Source organism: Balaenoptera acutorostrata, chromosome 1, assembly GCF_949987535.1.
Source record: "Balaenoptera acutorostrata chromosome 1, mBalAcu1.1, whole genome shotgun sequence".
Classification (NCBI taxonomy): domain Eukaryota; kingdom Metazoa; phylum Chordata; class Mammalia; order Artiodactyla; family Balaenopteridae; genus Balaenoptera; species Balaenoptera acutorostrata.
In genome coordinates this window covers 196547886-196570870 of record NC_080064.1, presented here as the reverse complement: position 1 = coordinate 196570870, position 22985 = coordinate 196547886, and the positions used below count along the sequence as shown (strand labels likewise).

Here is a 22985-nt window from a genome sequence, read left to right as displayed (position 1 = left end):
CCTCTCTGTTCCTGCACTTTATAGACTGTGTTGCTGAGACTTAAAGAGGAACCCGTAGTTCTTGGTTATGATTGCTTCTCAGAGTCAATTAGTAAATTTTGAGTCTGAAGAAAGTTGGTAGTTTGTGGAAGAAAGTATTTCCTCAGTAATTATATGAAGGAAGAAATATATTTTGTGAAATACATTTATTGCTGAGCAGTTCCTTTCAATTAAAATGTTTGATCTTGTCCCCAGGAAGGCGTGAGTATTAACAAGTCCCTGCTGACCCTGGGAAAGGTCATATCCGCGCTCTCCGAGCAGGCCAGCGGGAGGAGAACATTCATTCCTTACCGCGAGTCTGTCCTCACATGGCAAGTAGCTTTTGGAGTATAAGGAATTGTACAAAATAGAGTGAGTACTGTGGGGGAAAAGGGCATAGACTGACTTCATGGGACTCTGGTACAGAGCAGTGGTGAGCGGTACGGATTCCAGAGCCAGGCTACCTGGACTGGAGCTCAGCTGTGCTTCCTACAGACTGTGTGACTTTGGGCACATCACTTAATAGTCCTGCAGCCTGTTTCCTCATCTGTAAAATGGGGATAACATCAATAGCTGTCTTTTAGGGTTGTGATGAGGGTTAAATGATGAATGAACTATTATTAGTGCCTGATGTTTGAACATATATGGTATCACCAAACACATTACTATGTGTGTGAAGTGAAGTTTAGCACACACTGGCTGGCGTGTAAGTGTTCAAAAGTATTTTCATTAATGAACATGTATTTAACTTCGGATCTATTACAGTCAGATTACATCTGTGTTGATTTAATACCCAATTCTGATACGGACTGCATCACTGTTGACAGCAGTGTATCGTTATATTTGACTTATTATATTATAATTGCCATCTCAAAACCTGTAAGGGAACAATCTGATTTTTTTAATGCCTTTTGAAAATTAAGAATAGCTTTTGAAAGTTAGGAATAATTTACTCTGCATTCATAAATATAGAGTTTTTAGTCTCATGATCTTTTTCCTTCTAAAATAAGGCTTTTGCATATAATAGAAAACAAAATTTGTGTTTATATGTTCATCCATCATTTTCTGCACTTTTGAGCAGCTGCTTTGAAGGGCTCTGGTGACCCTGGAAATACAAGGGTGACCAGACACACGGTCCCGCCCCTGAAGTAGCTCACAGTCTAGTATGGGGAGAGGGATTTTACTAAATATTGGAGAGTTAACCATATTTTTAAATCTTTGCAGACTATCGTTTCACAAAACAATATAAAAAGTGTGAGACGAGGGACTTTCCCTGGCAGTCCAGTGGTTAGGACTCGGCGCTCTCACTGCGGAGGGCCTGGGTTCAATCCCTGGTCGGAGAACTAAAATTCCACAAGCTGCGCGGCCAAAATAAATAAATAAAAAGTGTGAGATGAAATAAAGTGCTCAGAGATCTAAAAATAGCTACAAATACCAAAAAATTCTAACTGGTGTTTGAGTGAGGAGCATACTACTGCATTACATATCCCGTTAGTCTGCGTTGTGCTCTCCAGGTAGTTGTCATGAGGTCGCTGTAGAAGCAAAGTCGAATTGTGACTGTTTTCCTTGAAGGCTGCTGAAGGAAAGTCTGAGCGGAAATTCCAAAACGTCGATGATCGCCACGGTCAGCCCGGCGGCCAGCAGCGTGGAGGAGACCCTGAGCACGCTGAGATACGCCACCCAGGCCCGGATGATAGTCAACGCCGCCAGGGTCAACGAGGACGTGAGCGCCAAGTTGATCAGAGGTCAACAGTTCCCTACAGACTTAAAGATTATCTTGCAAGAGTTTAGTCTCAAATACTCATTTCAGCGATGAAAATATGCAGTTTAAGGCAGTTAAAGCTTTTTCTCTCATATCTGTGTAATAGCTCCTAGTCATCATTCCACACTGATGAGGAAGGCGGATGGAAGGACGGCGGGAAAGAGAATAATGGGGAACAATCAGAAAAAGCTGGGAAATGGGGTGGGTGAAGGGGAAAGAGCCAGCGTAGGAAACCCTCTGTGGACTGAGTCGTGTGCCTGTGCAGCACAGGGACAATAATGTCCTTTACTTTTCCTCTTGTGGCCTTTCCGCCATTGTCTGTCTCTCACCTCTGCTTCCGCTTAGTTCATTGACCCAAAGGCTGTTTGATCCTGGGTTTCTAGCACGGGCCTCCCTTCGTCAACGCCGAGTCCTCCTTCTCTTGCTCACCTGCTCAGGGATCTTGCGGAAGGCGAATAGATCCCTCAGAGGTGTGGGCCAGAGGAGGATGGATTTGCTGTCTCGTGTTCCATCTTTCCCTGTTTTGATCCCCTCTCGTTTACAAATGGGACCATTTTCATTAAAAATAAGTATTCTGAATTCCAGCTTGGGAAATCTGTCATCTTTATCTAACATGTCTTTATGAGTATGGTTTGCCTGGGGCAGTCCTGGTTCATGGCTGTCATCCCAGTGTGATGAATGGTGCCCCCGGTCCTTCTCAAAGGTGTCCCGCTTTGGACGACACATTACGTGGCCATACTGCTTATGAGGGAGGGAAATTCATTAATAGGGGAGCAGTTTTTCAGGTAAAGGTTAGATAGATTTGTAGGTAATTAAAGTAAAATTTCTGCAAGTATTCTGTTTTACTTAGTATTTAAAACTTCAAATAAAATAGAAGATTGGAGGGTTATGTATAGTGTGGGAATTACTATATATCAGATGTTATTAATCATGCATCTTTCTACAAATATTTAGACTTGAAAGCAGAAATTGAAAAGTTAAAAGCTGCTCAAAGAAACAGTCAGAACATTGACCCTGAGCGATATAGGCTCTGTCGGCAAGAAATAACATCCTTGAGAATGAAGCTGTATCAGCAGGAGAGAGACATGGCAGAAATGCAAAGGTGGGCTCTGGTCACTACCTTAGATGCTGTGGGTATTGCCTGGAATCACTGCACTGGCCTGGGGCGAGAGGTGGGAGAGGGGGAGGGGGATGGAGGTGGGGACGGGAGGCTGAGGAGGTACCGGAGTCTGCCTTTATCCCTGCCTTCCCTGTGAATAGAGCAGCTTATCCCCAGACCATTACGTTTTAAATATTCCTAAGTGGTTTCCTAATCTTGATTGATTGTCTCTTGATTCTCAGTCTTATAAATCTGGATATTTTTAACTCTTTTAAACTCTTGTTTGTCTTTGGAAAGAATGTGGAAAGAAAAACTTGAACAAGCTGAAAAAAGAAAACTTCAAGTAACAAAGGAGTTACAGGTATCTGTTTCAACTCTCTAAACTGATTTGAAAATTTGCAAAGAAATATGACAGTAAATATACAGATGTGATTTCTCAAATTCCAGGCCAAGGAATTTGTTTTATCCTGTAGGAAATGGGAAATCCTTGAAAGTGTCTGACCAGGGAATTGACATTTTGAGAATTAGTTCAGAATTACTTTGATGTAGGGTGTGAGCAGGACTGAAAGCAAGAGGAACTGTTGGCAGGGTGGTCAGAAGGCTGCCTCTGGTTCAGGCGGGAGATGCTACGGGTCTGAACCAAGGTGACGGCAGTGGAGACGCCGCGGCAGGGCCTGACCTGCTGTAGACGTTGGTGGGTGAGATCAGGCACATCTGGTGATGCTGGGTTGAGCCATGAGTGGGCTGAGGATGGTGTCAGGACAGAGGGTCAGTGTCTCCCTGGGAGTCTAAGAAGTATGGTGGTCACACGGGGAAGTCGCGAGGAGAGGGTCTAAGAGACCGTTAATTAACTGAGTCCCACATACCGTGACTTTAATGTTTAATGTTTTAGGTGGATCTAACAGTTTCATGCTTGTGATTAAAGTTATTTTTTTTTCTGACTTCTCCTAGAAAGCAGGAATTACATTTCAAATGGACAACCACTTGCCAAACCTGGTCAATCTCAATGAAGACCCTCAGCTGTCAGAGATACTGTTATATATGATAAAAGAGGGAACAACTACAGTCGGAAAGTATAAACCCAACTCGAGCCATGACATTCAGTTGTCGGGGGTGCTGATCGCCGACGAGCACTGGTGCGCCCCTCCCCAGTGGTTTTCCGGGTCTTGATGACTTGCGGTTCCCTTCACATGAGGCATTCACTCACACTGATTCTTTGGTATAAGTCTTCGAATGCATCTTTTAGCCAGGAAAAACGGACAATCTGGGTATTTTGTAGGGATGGCAGGTCAGTTACTCTCAATCTGAGATATGATGTAGTATCGCTCTATCAGAAGTTATCCCTCAACCAATAGATCTAAACTTCTATCCATCATCTATGGCAGGATTTTTGATTGGATTGACAAATTTTAAAATTTGTTCATATGAATTGAATGATACTGTATGTGTTGTTAGGGTGATAGTATATGTAAACTGTTGTAGCTCCACAGTGTGTTTTCATGATTTATCCATGTTGATGCTCTCTCATTTTTCCGCTGTAAAGTATCCTGTTGTATGAGTTTACCTGTCTACTTGGTTGGTAGACGTTTGGGTGGTTTCTCATGTTTTGCTCCCACAGTACTGCTGTGAGCGCTCTTGGATGCATCTCCTGGTACAAACAGGCAGAGCTTCTCTGGAGTAAGTTTCATAAACTGAGTTAGGGCCCTCGGGGCAGCCGCTAGGAACCTGGGCGGCCAGGCCTTTCCGTTTGCCCCGCTGTGCTGTGTGGGTCTGATGATCTTTCTATTATCCTATAATGATGATTTTAAAGTTTGGGAATCACTCTTAAGTTGTGTGTCTAGGAGCAGAGATACCAGGCTGTAGAATCTGTGCATATGCACCTTTACGAGGTAATCTCAGATTGTTTTCCGGAATGATTGTCAATTCTGCTGCCGTTGGCACTGAGGCACGTGTTGCTCCACATCCTTGCCAAGCCTCGGTACCGTCAGGGGGATGTGAAATGGCATCTCGCGGGGGATTCGTTTTGCATTTCCTTGACTAATCCTATTCATCTTTTCTTTGGCCATTTTTGTTTGCTCTTCTGTAACTTGCCTATTCATGTCTTTTGTCCATTTTTCGATTGTATTGGTTTTTTTTCATAATTTGTAGGAGTTTTTTAATATATTTTGGTGGCCCAGCTTTTGTGAGTTTCATGTGTTGTAAATATCTTTTTTCCAGTGTGTGGCTCATCGTCTCACTCTCTTATGGTGCCTTTTGATGGATCAAAGTTCTCAGTTAGCATAGTACATACGTCAGTCTTTTCCTTTATGGTTGTCAATTTTTGTGTCTTGTTTAAGAAATCATTTCTACACTGAGGTCATAGAGACAGTCACCTAAATGTTTTGAAATTTTGCCTTCACATTTAAGTCCTTAAGTCGTATGGAATTTTTTGTTTGGTGTGAAGTAGGGATCTGAATTCATTTATTTTCCACGTGAATAACCAATTCTACCAGTACCATATATTAAATAACATATGACTTTTTTTGTGATCTGCAGTGTTCATACAAAAAATTTCCAAAAATACAGAGTGTGTTTTCTCACTAATATTGCACAGCCTAGGTACTTGAGCTCCACGACGTCTTTGTACCCGGCGTGGCACGGCTCCTTGGTCCTCAGATCCGCTTGCTCTTCTGTTAATTAACCATTTTCTATAACAGATAAATCCAGAATTAATTACACTTGTAGCAAAGATACAGAACATGCCCCCAAAGAGTTGAGAGTCCAGGGGGACCAGGAAGTCCCCCACTCGCCTGGCACTTGGTGTTTCCCCTTTTAGTACACAGATAGGTGTTTGTCTCAGTCTCTGGACTGTGAACTTCGTGAGAGCAGGTTTTGTGTCTGTCTTCCGTGCTGACATACCTGGCACGTGGGGCTCAGTGGACAAAGGAGCCCCAGTACCCATCCGTGTATATTAACATTAGGTGGGTCTTAGCTACTTAGTGCTTAAAAGTAAAGAAAGAGAAGGAAAGTTCACCTCTAGCTTTGAGCCCTAAAGAGAAGCTGCTTAGAGGGCTCTGGCCTTGACGAGTGATGGAGATAAGGGAGAGGGTGTCTTATGTTGACGGAACGATTCAGGTAAAGGAGAGAAGCTGATGTTAAGACAAATCCAGGTGGGGTTCTTATGGGAAATAGCGGTGGATCGGGGGTTGGTGGTTGAAGCCAGATGGGGAGTGGGAGTGGGCAGAATGCTAAGGCCAAGGGCTTTTGACGGCAGAGCGGATAGAACTGGGAGAGAGGAGGTGTCCGAACAAGCAGGCCTTGTTTAAACCTTTGCAGGGTTGGGACACTAGGCTGGCGGGAGGGTGAGCCGTACTTCCCAAGTCCTCTTCTCTAGGTGCTCAAGTCCAACTACCGTTCTTTACCTGTAGCTCTCGGAGCCTTGTCTGGAGCTAGAGGTTTTGTTTGGGGCTCAGCTTTTGCTACAGTGTTCTCTTTCTTTCTGTCCAGTTAATCCAAAGATAACTGGATTTTGGAGTTTCTTTCCTATTTTCTGAATAAAAAGACTCAAAAGCATATATAGCATTTATAGCTGATTTTCAACAGTATGATCTTATCGCCAGAGTTCAGTTAGTTAGATGTCCAAGGAGTGTGCTTTTATCTCCGTGCTTTTCCTTCCTCTGTATTTTACCCCTCTTTTCATGGGAGAAAAATGTTGTTTGTCCCATTATTAAAACTCATAAATAAAACCAGAAAGTTAGAAAAGTAAAACATCAAAACACTTAAAACTCTTCCATTCATAAATAAACCACTGTCAGTATTTTAGTGTATTTTCCTTTAATGTTTGTGTTTTTTTTTTTTTTTTCCATTTCTGGGGAAGAGGAGTTGGTATTTTTTTTTAAGTAGTTTTAATCAAAATACATACGATGAAAATTTTTCCCACCACTGGAGGATAGAATTGCTAGAGAAGCCAGGCTTTTTCACCAAACCTTCAAAATCTAATTGAAGGAAAATGAGAGAGTTCTAAGTTATTATGGTCACAAATTGATATGAACCTTACCACTACGGGAATAACCCAAGGAGGATTATCTGTATTGCCTCTTTCTTACCTGTTAGTCTGTCCTGTGATTGTAACGGTGTGCATCCTGTCTTCACAGCACTGTCAGCAATTTTGATGGGACAGTGAGTATCATCCCAGCTGGGGAAGCAAAGACATATGTAAATGGAAGACTTATTTTGGAACCCACGGTATTACATCATGTAAGTTGACTGCTGCTAAGATGTGAGAAATTGTTTGACTTTGGGCACGTGATTTAGTTTTTTTGAGCCCTGTTCTCTCCTCTGTAAGATCAGTAGTGAACGGGATGAAGGACTTTCTGGTTCTTACATTCTTTTATTTCACGAATCGTCTGCCTTTGTGCAGAGACCACAGTTCTGTTATGGTGGGTGGACCAGCCCCCAAGGAGCTGTCCACCAGCAGCATCGATGTGTGTCCCGGGAAGAGCTGGGCTTTGGAATCAGGCCCGACAGCGTCGAAGCCCTGGCCCTGCCACTTGCCATATGACCTTTGAAAAGTTATTAAGCTCTCGGGGTGATTGCATGTCACCCATGTCAGGACACTTTTGAGAGCACTTTAATAATTATATTAGGAGAACAGGCATGAACTATTCTGTTGCAGGCAAAGCGAGACATATGGTCACTTGGTAGTATATATCCTGTCTTTCAGGAGGGGTAAGGGAGAAGTAGGTGAAAGAATTCATGCGTAGCTCTTAATACAGTCTCTGCAGACAGTGAGCTCGGTGTGCGCTTATCACTGTTACTGTTAAGCTCTGTGCTCTGTTAGTTTCCTCATTCCTAAAACTGGGATAATAACATGCATAGTTGTGGGACGTCAGTGAGATGGTGTATGTGTAGAGTGTCGGATGCAGTTCTTGGCCTGTAGGAAGCTTTCATAAATGTTACCTGCTGTGAGTTTTATGTTTATCATTAGTGATACTAGACTGTATTGAATTGTTGAACATAAGGATTTGTCCCATGGAATTTTTTGGTTCAGACTCACCTCAAGGAGTAAATTTTTTGTGTGCTTTAGGGTGATCGGGTGATTCTTGGCGGCGATCATTATTTTAGATTTAATCATCCAGTAGAAGTCCAGAAAGGGGAAAGACCGCCCAGTAGAGATACTCTTATGAGTGAGGGTCCAAGAGACTTTGAATTTGCAAAAAATGACTTGCTCACGGCACAGAGATTACAGTAAGTATTTTTGTTGGCATGAAACAGTAAGTATACGGGAGAGGGCTATGGAGAGCCTTAATCAGGTTGTCCTGACTGCACTCGTTAACTCTTTGGGTGCTGATTTCTAGTGACATGATCTTTCCTCTTCTGTGTGCGTTCACTCAACAAACAAACTTAGCCCCTACGCTGGAGGAATTCGTCTTTTCATGGGGCTGACGGACAGACAGACAGAGTGCCCTGACAGAGCTCTGCACCGTGTGGAGCTCCTGGGGTGACTCCTGCCCCGACCAGGGGTCAGCGAAGGTCTCATGAGAAGATGTCCCCTGGGAGGGAGTCGGCCAGGGGAAGCCTGGGGAGTGGACCCTTATTTACTTTTCTTCTTTTGCCCCAGTTTTAGCTGAGGCAATATTGTAGGAGTTCTGATTTAAGCAGGATCCCTGTAAAATAAATGGCAAGTAACACAGAAATAAAACGCTAAAGCATTTGGACTTTATCTTAAAGGTTATGGGGTCATAAGAGAATTTAAGGAGACATGAGACAGACATGATGGGGATCACATTTGCAGAATGGTGACTGTGGCCCAGGTCTGGAGGGCGGAGGGCGGTGCAGCCGGGTCCCGGGCTGCAGTGCAGTGGAGGCTGGGGGGTGAGACGGGCATCTCGGGGTCGCGGGGAGAGAAATATCCGCACAGAGGAGGGAGGCGGGGGCTGGGAAGGATGACCGGGGTGGGCCACACGAACCCTGCTTTGTCGCCTTTTCAAAAGTCTGAGCTTGCTTTGCCCTCTTTTGTTTTTTTTTTTTTAAAGTTGTGGTACAACATGCATAGCATAAAATTCACCTTTTTAGCCATTTTTAAGTGCGCAGTTCAGTGGTGTTAAGTACATTCACAGTGTTGTGCAGCCTCAACCATATTCTGTCTCCAGAACTTTCTCATCACCCAGCTGGGCCTCTGTACCCACTAAGCAATGGCTACCCCCTCCCCCCAGGCCCTGGTAGCCGTTAGGTGCTCTTTCTTTTGACATTCTTATTCTAATTCAGTAAAATTGGGTACGGAAATTTTATGCAGTACAATTGTTAAAGCGTTGAGTTTTGTTGAGAAGAAAGAAGCTTTTAGTTTTCTGTAATCACCAATCCTTTTCCCCCCATACAGTGAAAGATAATTTAATATTTTGACTTCTCAAAATGTCTAAGTGTTACCTGAAAACGGGGTTCACCTCTTGGTGGGTGTCAAGCCAAAAGACACAGCCAGGCCAAAGATCAGGAGAAGGAAGGATTTATTACTTGCAGCAAGTAAGGAAAACATGGGGAACTTTCCCAAAGCTGTGCTTCCCCAACAGTAAGACTGGGGAGGTTTTAAGCTAAGGGTACATGTGTGTGCATGAAGGGGCCTGAGCAGGGGAGAAGTCAGCATAGAATCAGGGCAAAGATCGACAGAGTCCAGGCTTCAGTTGACTGAAGTCCCGGGGGTCACAGAAAGTCACCATCTCCATCCCTGAGGTTCCCGTTGACCTGGTGGCTGAGTTTCAGGCTAGTCTTCACCGCTGACTCAGAGCCGCGAGACTTCACAACTGCTGTCTTATCTTTGCTGTTGTTGCTTCTCTTGCCTGATAACAGTTGTTCTTTTGTTCCCTTGAGATCATTGATTTCTGAGACCTGTTCAAGGGCAAGCCCTGTGTCCAGGCTCAGATCACAAGACGACTCAGGCCAAACATGGCTTCTCTTCTGTCAAGAAAGCCCCGCCTGGTTCTCTCTCTCTGGGGGACCCCCCTCCCTGTCTGCTTACAAAATTATTATAGATGATTGGAAAAATATGGTACAATCTCTGCTTTATCAGCTCATGTATCATGCTTTTAGAGGCATTTCAATATATTCCTAATCTATGACCTAAACATGAATTGAAAGATAATGATATGAAATAATTTTTGCCCTAACCATTGTTAAACATAAAATGCCCGTATTTTGTGTTTACTACAATGTTAACTATAATATTTACTGCAGCGTTCACTGTAACATAATTTTTATGTTATAAATATATATTTTATATTTTTATGTAAGTTAAAACATTTTTATATAACTTAAGCATTAGAAAAACATATTTGCTTAAATATCGAGCATCTGCAATAGTAATTAAGTTAGAAATAAGCAAATTTTCATCCTTTTATGTTTTCTTTGTGTAAACAATTCTAGAGCTAATAAACATTTCAGAATGCTATTGACAATGTCAGAAATGAAGTTTTGAGATTTGAACTTTTGTTTAATTTAAAACATCTTAATATGATCAAGAACTATTACAGCATGTGAAGAATTCTTGACAGAGTACCCTGTAACTACTGAATATTTTGCTACTTGTAGACTTGAAGCAGAAATAAAGGAGGCGCAGTTGAAAGCAAAGGAAGAAATGATGCAGGGAATCCAGATCGTAAAAGAAATGGCTCAGCAAGAGCTTTCCTCTCAGAAAGCTGCGTACGAAAGCAAAATACAAGTCCTGGAGGCAGAACTGGTAAGGGGCAGAACTGTTTTCTTTCTCTGCCCGTGCATGTCACGTAAACTTATGTTTCTAGTGGGGCCCTGGGGGAGCGTCAGAGGGGAGATCAAGGCTGCTACGGGGGGAGGAGAAGCAGAGAGGCTCTGTCCCCCCGCCCTCAGGCCACGGCTCTCCTGTTTGCTGGCAGTCCTGCTTCCCAGAAGCCCATCTGGAGGGCAGCGCTCTGAAGGGTTTGGCTAGTGATGGTTATTTTCAGTTGGGTTAGTCAACCTGGATGGGGTGGAGAAGCACTGGGGCACCTTTTCTATCTGTGAGTCAATTTCTTGTGCATTTATTTATTTATTTTTTATTATTTTTTTTAAAGAAGAACTTTTTTTAAAAAAATTTTATTTATTTATTTATTTTTGGCTGTGTTGGGTCTTCGTTTCTGTGCGAGGGCTTTCTCTAGTTGCGGCAAGTGGGGGCCACTCTTCATCGCGGTGCACGGGCCTCTCACTATCGCGGCCTCTCTTGTTGTGGAGCACAGGCTCCAGACGCGCAGGCTCAGCAATTGTGGCTCACGGGCCCAGTTGCTCCGCGGCATGTGGGATCTTCCCAGACCAGGGCTCGAACCCGTGTCCCCTGCATTGGCAGGTGGATTCTCAACCACTGCGCCACCAGGGAAGCCCTTGTGCATTGATTTTTAAAAAGGGACTTTTGTACCTTTTTGGTATCATTTTTGAAGAATTGCTCTGTATCTTTGCCCTATTTAATTTTTATTATTGTCCTTTAAAGAAAGAAGAATGTCAAAGAAAGAAGATACAGGAAATAAATAACCAAAAGGCTAATTACAAAATTGAGGAACTAGAAAAGGCAAAGCAGCGTTTTGAACAGGAAATATATGTCAACAAAAAGCGGTTAGAAATGGAGACTTTGGCTACAAAACAGGTAATTTCATTTCATAGCTAGTCTGAGCTATCTTGAGGAAAAGCTGGATTTTTCTTTTTTTTTAAAGAGCTTATGGTCTCTTGATGGGCGATGGCCAAATCCAGGTCTGCAGGTGAGAAGGGTCTTCCTGCCTGAAAGCCTCTGTCCTCACGATGTGCTCACACATTATCACACAGATCTTTTCAAAGGGACAGAGCTGTTGTATCCAGCGAGTTCCAGTCGAGTGTTCTCTTTCCCTGCGTCCAGAGCGACCCTGTGGTCAGTCATGCCGAACGATGTAAGGAGTGAGGTGATATTAGGGCATGGTATATAGAAGGAGGCACGGCTCAGCTCTTACGGGTTACATCCCGGTGCCAGGGTGGAGAGAGCAGCAAGCAGGCCGTGTGCCCGCGTGAGTCCTCAGGGAACTCAGCCTTGGGCGCTCAGGCACTGACTTCCCTCATCTCTCTGAGCACAGAGGCATCTTCCAAGGGCAGCTCACGGTGGCTCTCCAGGTGCTGGACCAGCAGCCTCAGCACCACCTGGTAGACGTGCAGCTCTCGGTCCATCCAGAACTGCCGAATCACATCCTCTGCGGTGGGGCCGGAATCCCTTCTAACCAGCCCCGGAGGGGGGCCCTTTATCCCGAAGGGAGAGCCCCTGCTTTCGTCTCTGCTGCGACTTCTTATATCTTCAAGTTTTACTCTCAAATGGCAGTTTTCCTTCTTTTCTTCCTAAGTTTATGGTGGGGTTGGGCGTAGAGGAAGATACTCGCAGTAACCCCAGAGTACTGGTACTATAAAGTGGTGAGAATACATATATTAGCCGATTCTAGAGCACGGAGGGGCTACTGAGCCACCCCAGAGAGTTTTAAGAGAAAAACAGACGTGTTTACATCTTGAAAACAATTATCATTAGTGGGCTAGTATAAGGCTTATTTGTGTCAAGTGAGGTTTTTAGGTGTATTTTTAATTTAACGTTTTAATTTAGTCAACAAATTCTTGAGTAGTTTTTTTCCTTTTTTTTTTTTTTTCCTGAAGGTTTTTATGCTCCTATCAACGGGGAGGAAAAGATTAATCTATGTTATCAAAAATTCCTAATGATTTTGTTGTGGGGAAAAAAATCATTTTATAAAGATACTTTATAAATCATGTTTTAAAAGCCTTTATGCTTAATAATACACGCACTGTGAAATGAGAATTATGTAGTGCATTACCATTGTCAGTCTGCTGATATACACGCACTTTATGCTTAATAATACACGCACTGTGAAATGAGAATTATGTAGTGCATTACCATTGTCAGTCTGGTTTTATGATTTCTCTCTTTGCGCGTTCTCGTGTACAACTCCACGTGAATGAATATCAATTAGGCTTTAGAAGACCACAGGATCCGCCATGCAAGAATTCTGGAAGCTTTAGAAACCGAGAAACAAAGGATTGCTAAGGAAGTACAAATTCTACAGCAAAATCAGAGTAATAGGGATAAAACTTTCACAAGTGAGTATAGGACGATTTTAGCAGGTATTTTCTAAAGTTATGTATGTTATTTCATACAATTAGTAAAGTGTTAATTATCTTTGTATATTCAAAATTTTTTTTCTGGATGTTGCTGACTTCTCTGGATCTAGATAAATTTGTATGAATGATTATTTTTAGGATATTCACTTTTTAGAATATTTATTTATATAAGCAAATAGTAAACAGAATTCCAAGTATTATTTTAATGTGTATTATGCTTTTTAAAATGTCTTACTCTAATCCTTAATTCTTATTTTATAAGAATTATTAATCTGAGTTGTGCTTAATCATTGCATACTTCGTTTTCTTTCTCACTTGAAAGTTGTTATTTTTTTGTACATTTCTACATTCCTGTGTAGAGCACAGCATTTTTTTCCAAATATTTATTTATTTATTTGGCCGTGCCGGGCGGCTTGTGCCATCTTAGTTCCCTGACCAGGGATCAAACCCAGGCCCCGGCAGTGAAAGCACCGTGTCCTAACCACTGGACCGCCAGGGAAGTCCCCAAACACAGGATGTTTAATGTAAACTTTCTTTCTTTAATTATAGGAAGTTTCAAATAAACTATGAGAGCAGAGAGATTACTACAGTAAACTCTTCCATACTTATCATCCATCTTCAACAATTACCCACACATGTTCAGTTTTGTTCCAGCCGTGCTCAATCCCCTTGCCCCCCTGGACTATTCTGAAGCAAATCCCAGACAGCCTATCACTTGATCTGTAAATACTTCACTATGTATCTCCAAGTTAGATAAGAACTCTCTTTTCTCTCTTTCTCTGTCACCCTTTGAAGCATAACTCTGATACTATTATTACACCTAAAAATATTAATAATTTCTTACACATCAAATATCGAGTCCCTATTCAAATTTTGTGGACTATTTCATAATTTTTAAAATATATTCGGTTTGTTTGAATCAGGATACAAATGTGGTCCACAGCCCCCTGTGTTTGCTAGATGTGCCTTTTAAGTCTCTTTTAATCTGTCAGCTGGCTCTTCCTTCCTCTCTCTCTGTCCCCTTGTAATTCATGTATTGAAGAAGCCAGGTTGTCTGCCTGTAGAGTTTTGCAGATTCTGGCTTTGCTGACTGTATGTCCAGGCTGTTGCGTAGCTGGTTCCTGTGCCTCTGCACACCCTGCAAAGCTCCCGTCATCCCGGTTCAGTGTTCTAGCAAGAGTACTTGGTAGTTGTGCCGTATACTTTGCATAACTTCTGTTCTTAAATTGCCTTGAAACTGTTACATCTGTTGTGAGAGATAAGAACATTGTATTAATACATGTTTTTATTCCTCTTAGGTCCTAAAACAGTACCATGCAATGAATACTTGATTTTTTTTATCCACATGAACAATGAATTTCACTCTTCCAAAAAAATGTTTTTAATGGAATGCTGGTTATAAGTTTGACTGAACAATATAGAAAATGTTTATGATAAAATCTTAAATTTGAATTAGGAACGTGGAATTGTGGACTGAAAGTGTTTTTATGTCCTGATATATCTCTGTTTCTGTCTATATCTATCTATCTATCTATTTTTGAAATTTCAGGCAGAATAAAAAAGGACTGTGGTTCTATTTAAGTTAAGGCTGTAGTATACTTTACCTAATACTTTAAATAAATTAGAAGTTAGGAAAAAAAGAAATTAGAAAAAAAAATCTTTAAAAATATTAGAAGGAAAAGCAGCATCTTTAGCATTTCCTTGTTTACAAAACCCGTATCCTCTCTCTATGAACTTCAGTTTTCTTCCGTGCCTCCACGGGTGAAAGACCTCATTTTGTATGAAGAATATTTTAGTTCACCAGTGAGGCCTGAAGAAAAGTTACTGAGTTATCACCTTCACCTTCTGTGATACATCGTTAAAACCATTCGTTTGAAGTCAGTTTTTTTTCAGGACGTGTTGTGCCCGGTGGTGTGTTAGTGCTCACATATGTGTTCTGAATCTTCTCCGTGTGCTCTCTGCTAGTTCAGCCCAGTTGGAGCTCCATGAAACTCTCCGTGATGATTCAGGAAGCCAATACCATCAGCAACAAGTTAAAAAAGAATTATGTTTTTGGCAGGTGAGTGATTATCTTATTTGTAAAGTAATTCGTTGTTTTAAACTAGTCACGCTTCACGCTTCATGTGATTTTTTTCTGTTTTAGTTTCTCTAAGGACATGGTATCCTACATGCCTGTCCAGGAGCAAGCGGGTGTCATAATCCCTAGGGGCACTTCCAGATTCCCCTCTCAGAGCTCACTCTGGAGTGAAAAAGGCTTTCAGCAATTAACATACTCGTATATTTTATAAACAGAATAATTTTAGATGTTTTAGGAATTCACTGATTTTCTTTTGAGTTGAGAATTTATAAGTATTCCACATTTTAAAAGGAATATACAATATTAGAACTTTTAAGAAATTATTATATAAGAAGTTATTTTAATATAGTATATACTAGACATGATTATTAGTATAACAAAAATACTTAACTATGGAGAGATTTAATCAGTGGTCTGAATTTTTATGGGAGTCATTCTAATTCGGAAAACTCTATCTAGGTTATGTATGTTTTAGGAGAAGCATTTTTTTTCTTTGGTTTTTCTTTCAGACATGTTGTATCAGATAAAGGAAGTAGTTCTGACACTTGTATTCAGGTTCGTAACCTGCAACTAGGGGTCTCAACTGTTTGGAGTCTGGAAAAGTTTGAGTCTAAGCTTGCGGCAATGAAAGAACTTTACGAGGTTTGGAATATTATTAAAATCTCTATAAACTTTTTGAAATAAAAATATTATATGTAAAAACTTACAGGATTCTGCCAGATTATAGCCTTAATGCTTGAATTGTGTAATGGAAAAATGAAAATAAACTAAATAGTTAACTCAATCTAGAAAAGAATAAACCTAAACCAAAGGAGAGCAAATGAAGGAATCATTAAAAATAAAAGTAATAATTGACAAATTAGAATTTATAAATTCAAGCTTTGGCTCCTTGAAAAGATGAACATGTGATTTTAGGAATGGACATAGCATTTAAATAAAGATCTCAAGCATTTTTAAATTATATTACATTTTTATGTAAATAAGTTTAATAAGTAAGCTAATAAGTTTAATAATTTTCTAGAAAGTAAAGATTTTTCTAGAAAAAGAGAAATTATGAAAGTTGATTTAATAGGTGAATAACCAAGCAATAAATTGAAAAGTTTGTCAGTGAACTAGCCTGGGAAAAAAAATTTGGAAAAAAAAAAAGATGCTGATCCCAGTCAATTTCATAGGTAAGCACTTTTGAACTTCCAAAAAACAGACAAATCCTGTTACATTTAAACTATTCTAGAAGGTAGCAAAGAATAGAAAGTGTCACAGTTCCGATGCTAGAATAACTGATTACAATCAAAACAAACAAAACCCACATAAACTGAAAAGATGGTTCAAAAGAGAATTACAAACCAATCTTAATATGAACACAGCTATAAAAATCCTGAAAGAAATGTTAGTAAGTCAAACCCAAGGTTGTATTTAGAGAATACTTATACCATGATTAAGTAGGGTTAATTCCAGGAATGGAATGCAAGGTATATTCACAATAGAAAATACAGAAAGGCTGAAGGGAATCATACAAAAGCACTGACAGTTTGCCTCTAAATGATGGGTTTGCAAGTGGTTAAAATTTTTTTCTTTGTGTTTATATGTATTAATAATTTCCAGATTTTCTACAGTGAATGTGAATTGCTTGTGTAATTAGAAAAACAAAAAACTGTATTGAGGTCATTTGATAATTCTTGCTTTGACATATACATTAAAATCTGATGGGTGAGTTACCTTACATTCGTACTTTCAACTGTTTGTTGCAATATTCTTTACTTATTTTTCCATTTAGTTATACTATTCCTGAATCAATCTCTATATTTATTTTGCTAGCACTTTAATTGGTATTGCTTTAAATATTTAAATTAAAATATAGATTATTATCATGATCAATATATTTAACCAGGAAGTGATTGAATCTTTTTTTTATTAGAAATAATTCATAATAATTTATTCCACAGTTAATATTGACCAGATATTGCTTTAAGCATTTTATAGTTATTGGTTAATGTATTCATTTCCAAAAATACTGATTTATTAAATTAATATTGTGTGTCAAAGCTAATTCAAATTTGTCTCTTTGTTTTTTTATTTTATTTTATTTTATTTTTTATTTTTTTAAATTTATTTATTTATTTATTTATGGCTGTATTGGATCTTCGTTTCTGTGCGAGGGCTTTCTCTAGTTGCGGCGAGCTGGGGCCACTCTTCATCGCGGTGCGCGGGCCTCTCACTATCGCGGCCTCTCTTGTTGCGGAGCACAGGCTCCAGACGCGCAGGCTCAGTAATTGTGGCTCACGGGCCCAGTTGCTCCGCGGCATGTGGGATCCTCCCAGACCAGGGCTCGAACCCGTGTCCCCTGCATTGGCAGGCAGACTCTCAACCACTGCGCCACCAGGGAAGCCCCTATTTTATTTTTTTTTACCATCTTTACTGGAGTATAATTGCTTTACAATGGTGTGTTAGTTTCTGCTTTATAACAAAGTGAATCAGCTATACATATACATATATCCCCATATCTCTTCCCTCTTGCATCTCCCTCCCTCCCACCCTCCCTCTCCCACCCCTCTAGGTGGTCACAGAGCACCAAGCTGATCTCCCTGTGCTATGCGGCTGCTTCCCATTAGCTATTTTACGTTTGGTAGTATATTTATGTCCATGCCGCTCTCTCACTTTGTCACAGCTTACCCTTCCCCCTCCCCGTGTCCTCAAGTCCATTCTCTAGTAGGTCTGCGTCTTTATTCCCATCCTGCCCCTAGGTTCTTCATGACCATTTTTTTTTTTAAACATCTTTATTGAAGTATAATTGCCTTAAAATGGTGTGTTAGCTTCTGCTTTATAACAAAGTGAATCAGTTATACATATACAGTATGTTCCCATTTCTCTTCCCTCTTGCATCTCCCTCCCTCCCACCCTCCCCATCCCACCCCTCTAGGTGGTCACAAAGCACCGAGCTGATCTCCCTGTGCTGTGCGGCTGCTTCCCACTAGTTATCTATTTTACATTTGGTAGTGTATATATGTCCATGACACTCTCTTACCCTGTCCCATCTCACCCCACCCCCTCCCCATATCCTCAAGTCCATTCTCTAGTACGTCTGTGTCTTTATTCCCGTCTTGCCACTAGGTTCTTCATGGCCTTTTTTTTTTTTTTTCCTTAGATTCCATATATATGTGTTAGCATACTGTATTTGTTTTTCTCTTTCTGACTTACTTCACTCTGTATGACAGACTCTAACTCCATCCACCTCATTACAAATACCTCCATTTCATTTCTTTTTATGGCTGAGTAATATTCCATTGTATATATGTGCCACATCTTCTTCATCCATTCATCTGTCGATGGACACTTAGGTTGCTTCCATGTCCTGGCTATTGTAAATAGAGCTGCAATGAACACTGGGGTACATGACTCTTTTTGAATTATGGTTTTCTCAGAGTATATGCCCAGTAGTGGGATTGCTGGGTCATATGGTAGTTCTATTTTTAGTTTTTTAAGGAACCTCCATGCTGTTCTCCATAGTGGCTGTATCAGTTTACATTCCCACCAACAGTGGAAGAGGGTTCCCTTTTCTCCACACCCTCTCCAGCATTTATTGTTTCTAGATTTTTTGATGATGGCCATTCTGACCGGTGTGAGGTGACACCTCATTGTAGTTTTGATTTGCATTTCTCCAATAATCAGTGATGTTTAGCATCCCATCCTTTCATGTGTTTGTTGGCAATCTGTATATCTTCTTTGGAGAAGTGTCTATTTAGGTCCCCTTAATGTTGTCAGATTATTCTTTTATTTTTCTCCTGAGGATGCTATTGTTTTTGTTTTCTCTATGTTTTCTAAACCACGTTTATTATTTCTGAATTATTTAATGATTTCTGTTGCTTTTATTAGTAGATCTCTTTTAGTATAATTCCTAGTGTCATGTGATTTTTAAAAATTTTATCAGGAATGCGATTTTTTTACTTTTAACATTATCTAGATAATCTATAATTTTACGAATTTTATAAATGCAACAAAGGAAACGTTTTTCCCTTAGTTGCTAAACATTTTTAACCCATAATTACTAGAAACTATATATTTAATTTTCTTAGAGCCACTGTAGTAACAAGGGTGAAGATGTCTTTTGCGACCCTGAAGATGAATGGGAACCCGACATCACAAATGTTCCAGTGTCTTCATTTTCCAGAAGGAGGTGAGGACATTTGTGTTGCTGGCTTTCTTCCTTCTCAAAAGAACTATCTGTTGTCATGGTGGATATCTGGGAAGGGAACCCAGTATGTCACTGATCAAATTACAGCACCTAGGGCATTAGAATGTTTATATTCAGTTAGAATACGAAGAAATATCCTCAGTATTTTACCATATAAGTTTTAAGAACAACTTACACTGGCATAAATCTCATTTCCTATAAAGATGAACAATGTTTATTACTTTACCCTTTCTCAAAAACCTGGCATAGTCTATGACATTTTGTTGTAAGCTATAGAGTTTGGAATGCCGTTAAGTTAGTCTGAGCGCCTCAGAGCACTAAATCACGGTGCTCGAGGACTCCTGTACGTGACGCGTGTTGCTTGTTGACTGAGACATGCAAGACCCACCGTCAGTGGCTGCTGCTTCTGCACGCCCCGGTGCTTAGGTTATAGCGAGGCGCGTGCTGTAGTAGGAAGGCCTTCGTCCTGGCACTCGGTTAGCCCCTTGCTTTGGTTTTTGAGCAGGACTGCCGGCTGCCGTGTCCTGAGGATACGAGGATAAGTACAGAATACTCCCTGCCCTCCGAGACCTGGCGTGGAGGAAAGTTGGGGTGGGGCAGGTTGATGAAGACCTGACCCGAGGCTGGGCATGGGCTGCGGAGGAGGGGAGGTCTACGGGCATCCGCGAGGCAGGATCACAGGCCTCGGTGGCTGGTGTGGGGTGACAGTGATGCGGGGCTGCAGGCGGGTCCTGGCCGAGCGACTAGGGGAGGGTGGCGTTCCCTGAGGTGGACGGTAAGGAGACTGTTTTGGACGCGGTGAGTTTGAGGTTCCTGGGGGTCATCCAGGTGTACACTGAGGTCTAAGACTTTGTAGAAGGGATTCGGGAATTTTCAGGATGTAAAGGTCAGTGGCGTTTCATCCAGCAGAAGCATCACCATAGATAGAACACGTACTGAATGCATGCTGAGCAGAGTCTCATTTACCGCAGAACTGCTGCTGTCCTTACCCCCGTTTTACAGGCGAAGTAACTAAGGATTTAAAGAGATAAGGATCTTGTCCAGAGTCACCCAGCCTCTCTGTGGCAGAGGGAAGAACAGCGAGTTTCTGGTTAAATGTAGTTTCAACTTCATCGCCTTCAGCGCAGCTCAGAGTCCGTTTGGGTTCTAAACCTTTTTAGGCCTCTCGGTTTTGACCATGCTTATTTTAAACTCATTTGTATAAACTCTCCTCAAAGAGGTGGAACTACTTAATTACCTGTGACTTTTGCTTTATTTCCTGCATTCTAGCTGCTAAGCTAGAGTAAGAAATAGCCAAGACGTCGCGTTCACGTTATATGTTATGTACGTGGCAGCTCGTATCTCAAGCCGAAGGAAACACAGAGCGTGTGCTTTAAACAGACTCTGGGCTCCTTGAGTGCATCCGCTTCAGGCTTGTGCTGTGCAGAGTCACAGGTCCCACCGAGTCCTGAGTCCTCGTGCTGGCCCCACGTGGTCGGGCGCCCAGGGCAGGACGTCTTGAGGCTTCAGTTTCCTCATCTGTGAGCTGGAGACAGGGCAGGGTCATCCGTGAGGAGCAGCTGCTTCTCCGGTGACCACTGTGGTCTCCGATACGGGACCGATGACGGTGATGGTGCAGGGTTGCTGTGAGGGTTTGAGATCCAGCCTTGTCCGTGGCTGTTCTGTGAATGGCAGTTCTTGTTATCGGGCACCTAATATGTATTGAATAACATGAAATCTTGGGATACAGAGAGGATATGATTTCTGATCCAATTCCAATGAAAAGATAAGTGATATCTTCAGGTGATTTGTCCTGAGGACGTCAAAACAGAGGTGGGCTTTGGCACTAAAATGAGCAAACTCGTCCTGGAGCGGAATTGGGCAGATGGGGCCTGGGACACTTGCACCAGCCCAGAGTGGCATAAGCCTCCCAGAATTCAAACCAGCCCTACAGATTCATGAGAGTGTGGTTTATAAATTCCTTTAGATTTAAAAAGTACTGATTTCTTATTGTTTTATTATAAACAGGTATAAGTTTTGTGTACTTAGACGTGTGGATCAAATATGAGCATTAAGAATTAACATTAAAATTTTATCCTATTGAAGGTTAATAATTTACATCTTAAATCCCGCTGACTTTTAGGTTAATAATTAGGGAATCAACAGAAACTTAAATTGTTACTGAAAAATCAAAACAACATTTTCTAAGATTTCGAAATCAGGTGTTTTCATTTGGCAGAGATGTTTTTGAAAACTTCTATAATTTAAAAGTATCATTTTTTAAAAAAACATGGCTTGCTCTTGGTCAGAAGCCTTGCGTATGAAGTTTCAGCCTTGCAAGAATGTTTATGACAGAACTGCAGACTCTGAGAATGCCTGAAGGTAATGGACTCTTAATTACGGCGCTTCTAGGCAGTGGCGTGCCTCACTTTTTCTGTGGTGAAACAGACCGGTTTGGTGGCGTATACATTTTGATACGTGCTGTTGACAGTTAAAAGTAAAATTTCCCCTGATGCTAAGTAAAAATTCTTGGAAAGGAATGTGACAAGCATTTTTTAATTTGAGTTTAAACATTGTTTAACTACAGTTGTGTTGAAAGAATAATATTTCCTAGTTCAGACTTGATGGGATAATGTACGCTTTTCTTTCGCTACTAAGTAAAAAAACTGTAACCTGTGAGAATTGATAGTTTCTCTCCCTGTTGTCAGTCATAATTCTGTGTTTCTCTCGTAGGAATTCATGGGGAAATTTTATGTTTGAAACATTTAGGCGACTACAGATAGAATGCTTTTGTTTAACCATCTTTTCAACAAATAGCGTTTTTCTGTGAGTGGCCACCAGTATAGAGGGTCCTGTTAAGGAGAAGACGTCGAAGGTCCCGCTGGACTGAGGTCTGGGGCCACAGCCTGACACACGGGGGCTGGAGCTGGGGTTTGGAGAGTTGGTCCATACGGGTGGTGATACGGAAGCAGGGGGAGGCGTGAGTGCAGGGGAGAGGCGGCAGGAAGAGCCGCTGAAGGTCCAGTCGTGGGGTCGCCGCCTGCCTTGTGCCGCTGCTGCGCTTCCCGGTGCTGTGCTCTTCGCCCTGTGCAGCACATGTTTACTTGAATTTATTCACCGGGACCATTTCCCTGCTTGAAACCCTTCCCAGGATAACTTGCTCAGGATCAGTCCACGCTCCCTTAGCTGGCATCCGAGGTCGGCCCCGGGCTCGCTCCGGGGGCCCTCCCGGCTCTGGGGCCGAGTCCTTCCCCCCGAGCGCCTCCGCAGCCCTCCGTGCCCTCATGACTTCCTGCGGACCGTAAGCTCCATGAGCCCAGAAGCCCTGTTTGCTGTGTCTTAACCACAGTATCCAGAGCCTGTGAATAGTAGGCCAGCTGCCCCTCGAACAGCACGGGTTTTCAGTAGTGAACGTGGCAGGATTGGGGTTGGCTGAGCCTGTGAATAGTAGGCCAGCTGCCCCTCGAACAGCATGGGTTTTCAGTAGTGAACACGGCAGGATTGGGGTTGGCTGAGCCTGTGAATAGTAGGCCAGCTGCCCCTCGAACAGCATGGGTTTTCAGTAGTAAACACGGCAGGATTGGGGTTGGCTGAGCCTGTGAATAGTAGGCCAGCTGACCCTCGAACAGCATGGGTTTTCAGTAGTGAACACGGCAGGATTGGGGTTGGCTGAGCCTGTGAATAGTAGGCCAGCTGCCCCTCGGACAGCACGGGTTTTCAGTAGCGAACACGGCAGGATTGG

The 22985-nt window shown here is 41.8% G+C and overlaps 1 protein-coding gene across 3 annotated transcripts in view; it reads left to right on the top strand.

Moving 5' to 3' along the window:
* The window catches only part of KIF14 (kinesin family member 14), a 53865-nt gene that overhangs the window by 16039 nt on the left and 14841 nt on the right, over nucleotides 1–22985 (top strand). For all 3 annotated transcript variants that reach the window (XM_007167306.2, XM_057528173.1, XM_057528177.1), the window contains exons 11-23: nucleotides 235–350; nucleotides 1591–1763; nucleotides 2735–2882; nucleotides 3177–3240; nucleotides 3831–4015; nucleotides 7013–7115; nucleotides 7945–8105; nucleotides 10440–10587; nucleotides 11347–11499; nucleotides 12851–12977; nucleotides 14964–15057; nucleotides 15585–15717; nucleotides 19146–19246. In XM_007167306.2, coding sequence (XP_007167368.2) covers nucleotides 235–350; nucleotides 1591–1763; nucleotides 2735–2882; nucleotides 3177–3240; nucleotides 3831–4015; nucleotides 7013–7115; nucleotides 7945–8105; nucleotides 10440–10587; nucleotides 11347–11499; nucleotides 12851–12977; nucleotides 14964–15057; nucleotides 15585–15717; nucleotides 19146–19246 — 1706 coding nt within the window. The remainder of the gene's footprint in view (nucleotides 1–234; nucleotides 351–1590; nucleotides 1764–2734; nucleotides 2883–3176; nucleotides 3241–3830; nucleotides 4016–7012; nucleotides 7116–7944; nucleotides 8106–10439; nucleotides 10588–11346; nucleotides 11500–12850; nucleotides 12978–14963; nucleotides 15058–15584; nucleotides 15718–19145; nucleotides 19247–22985) is intronic.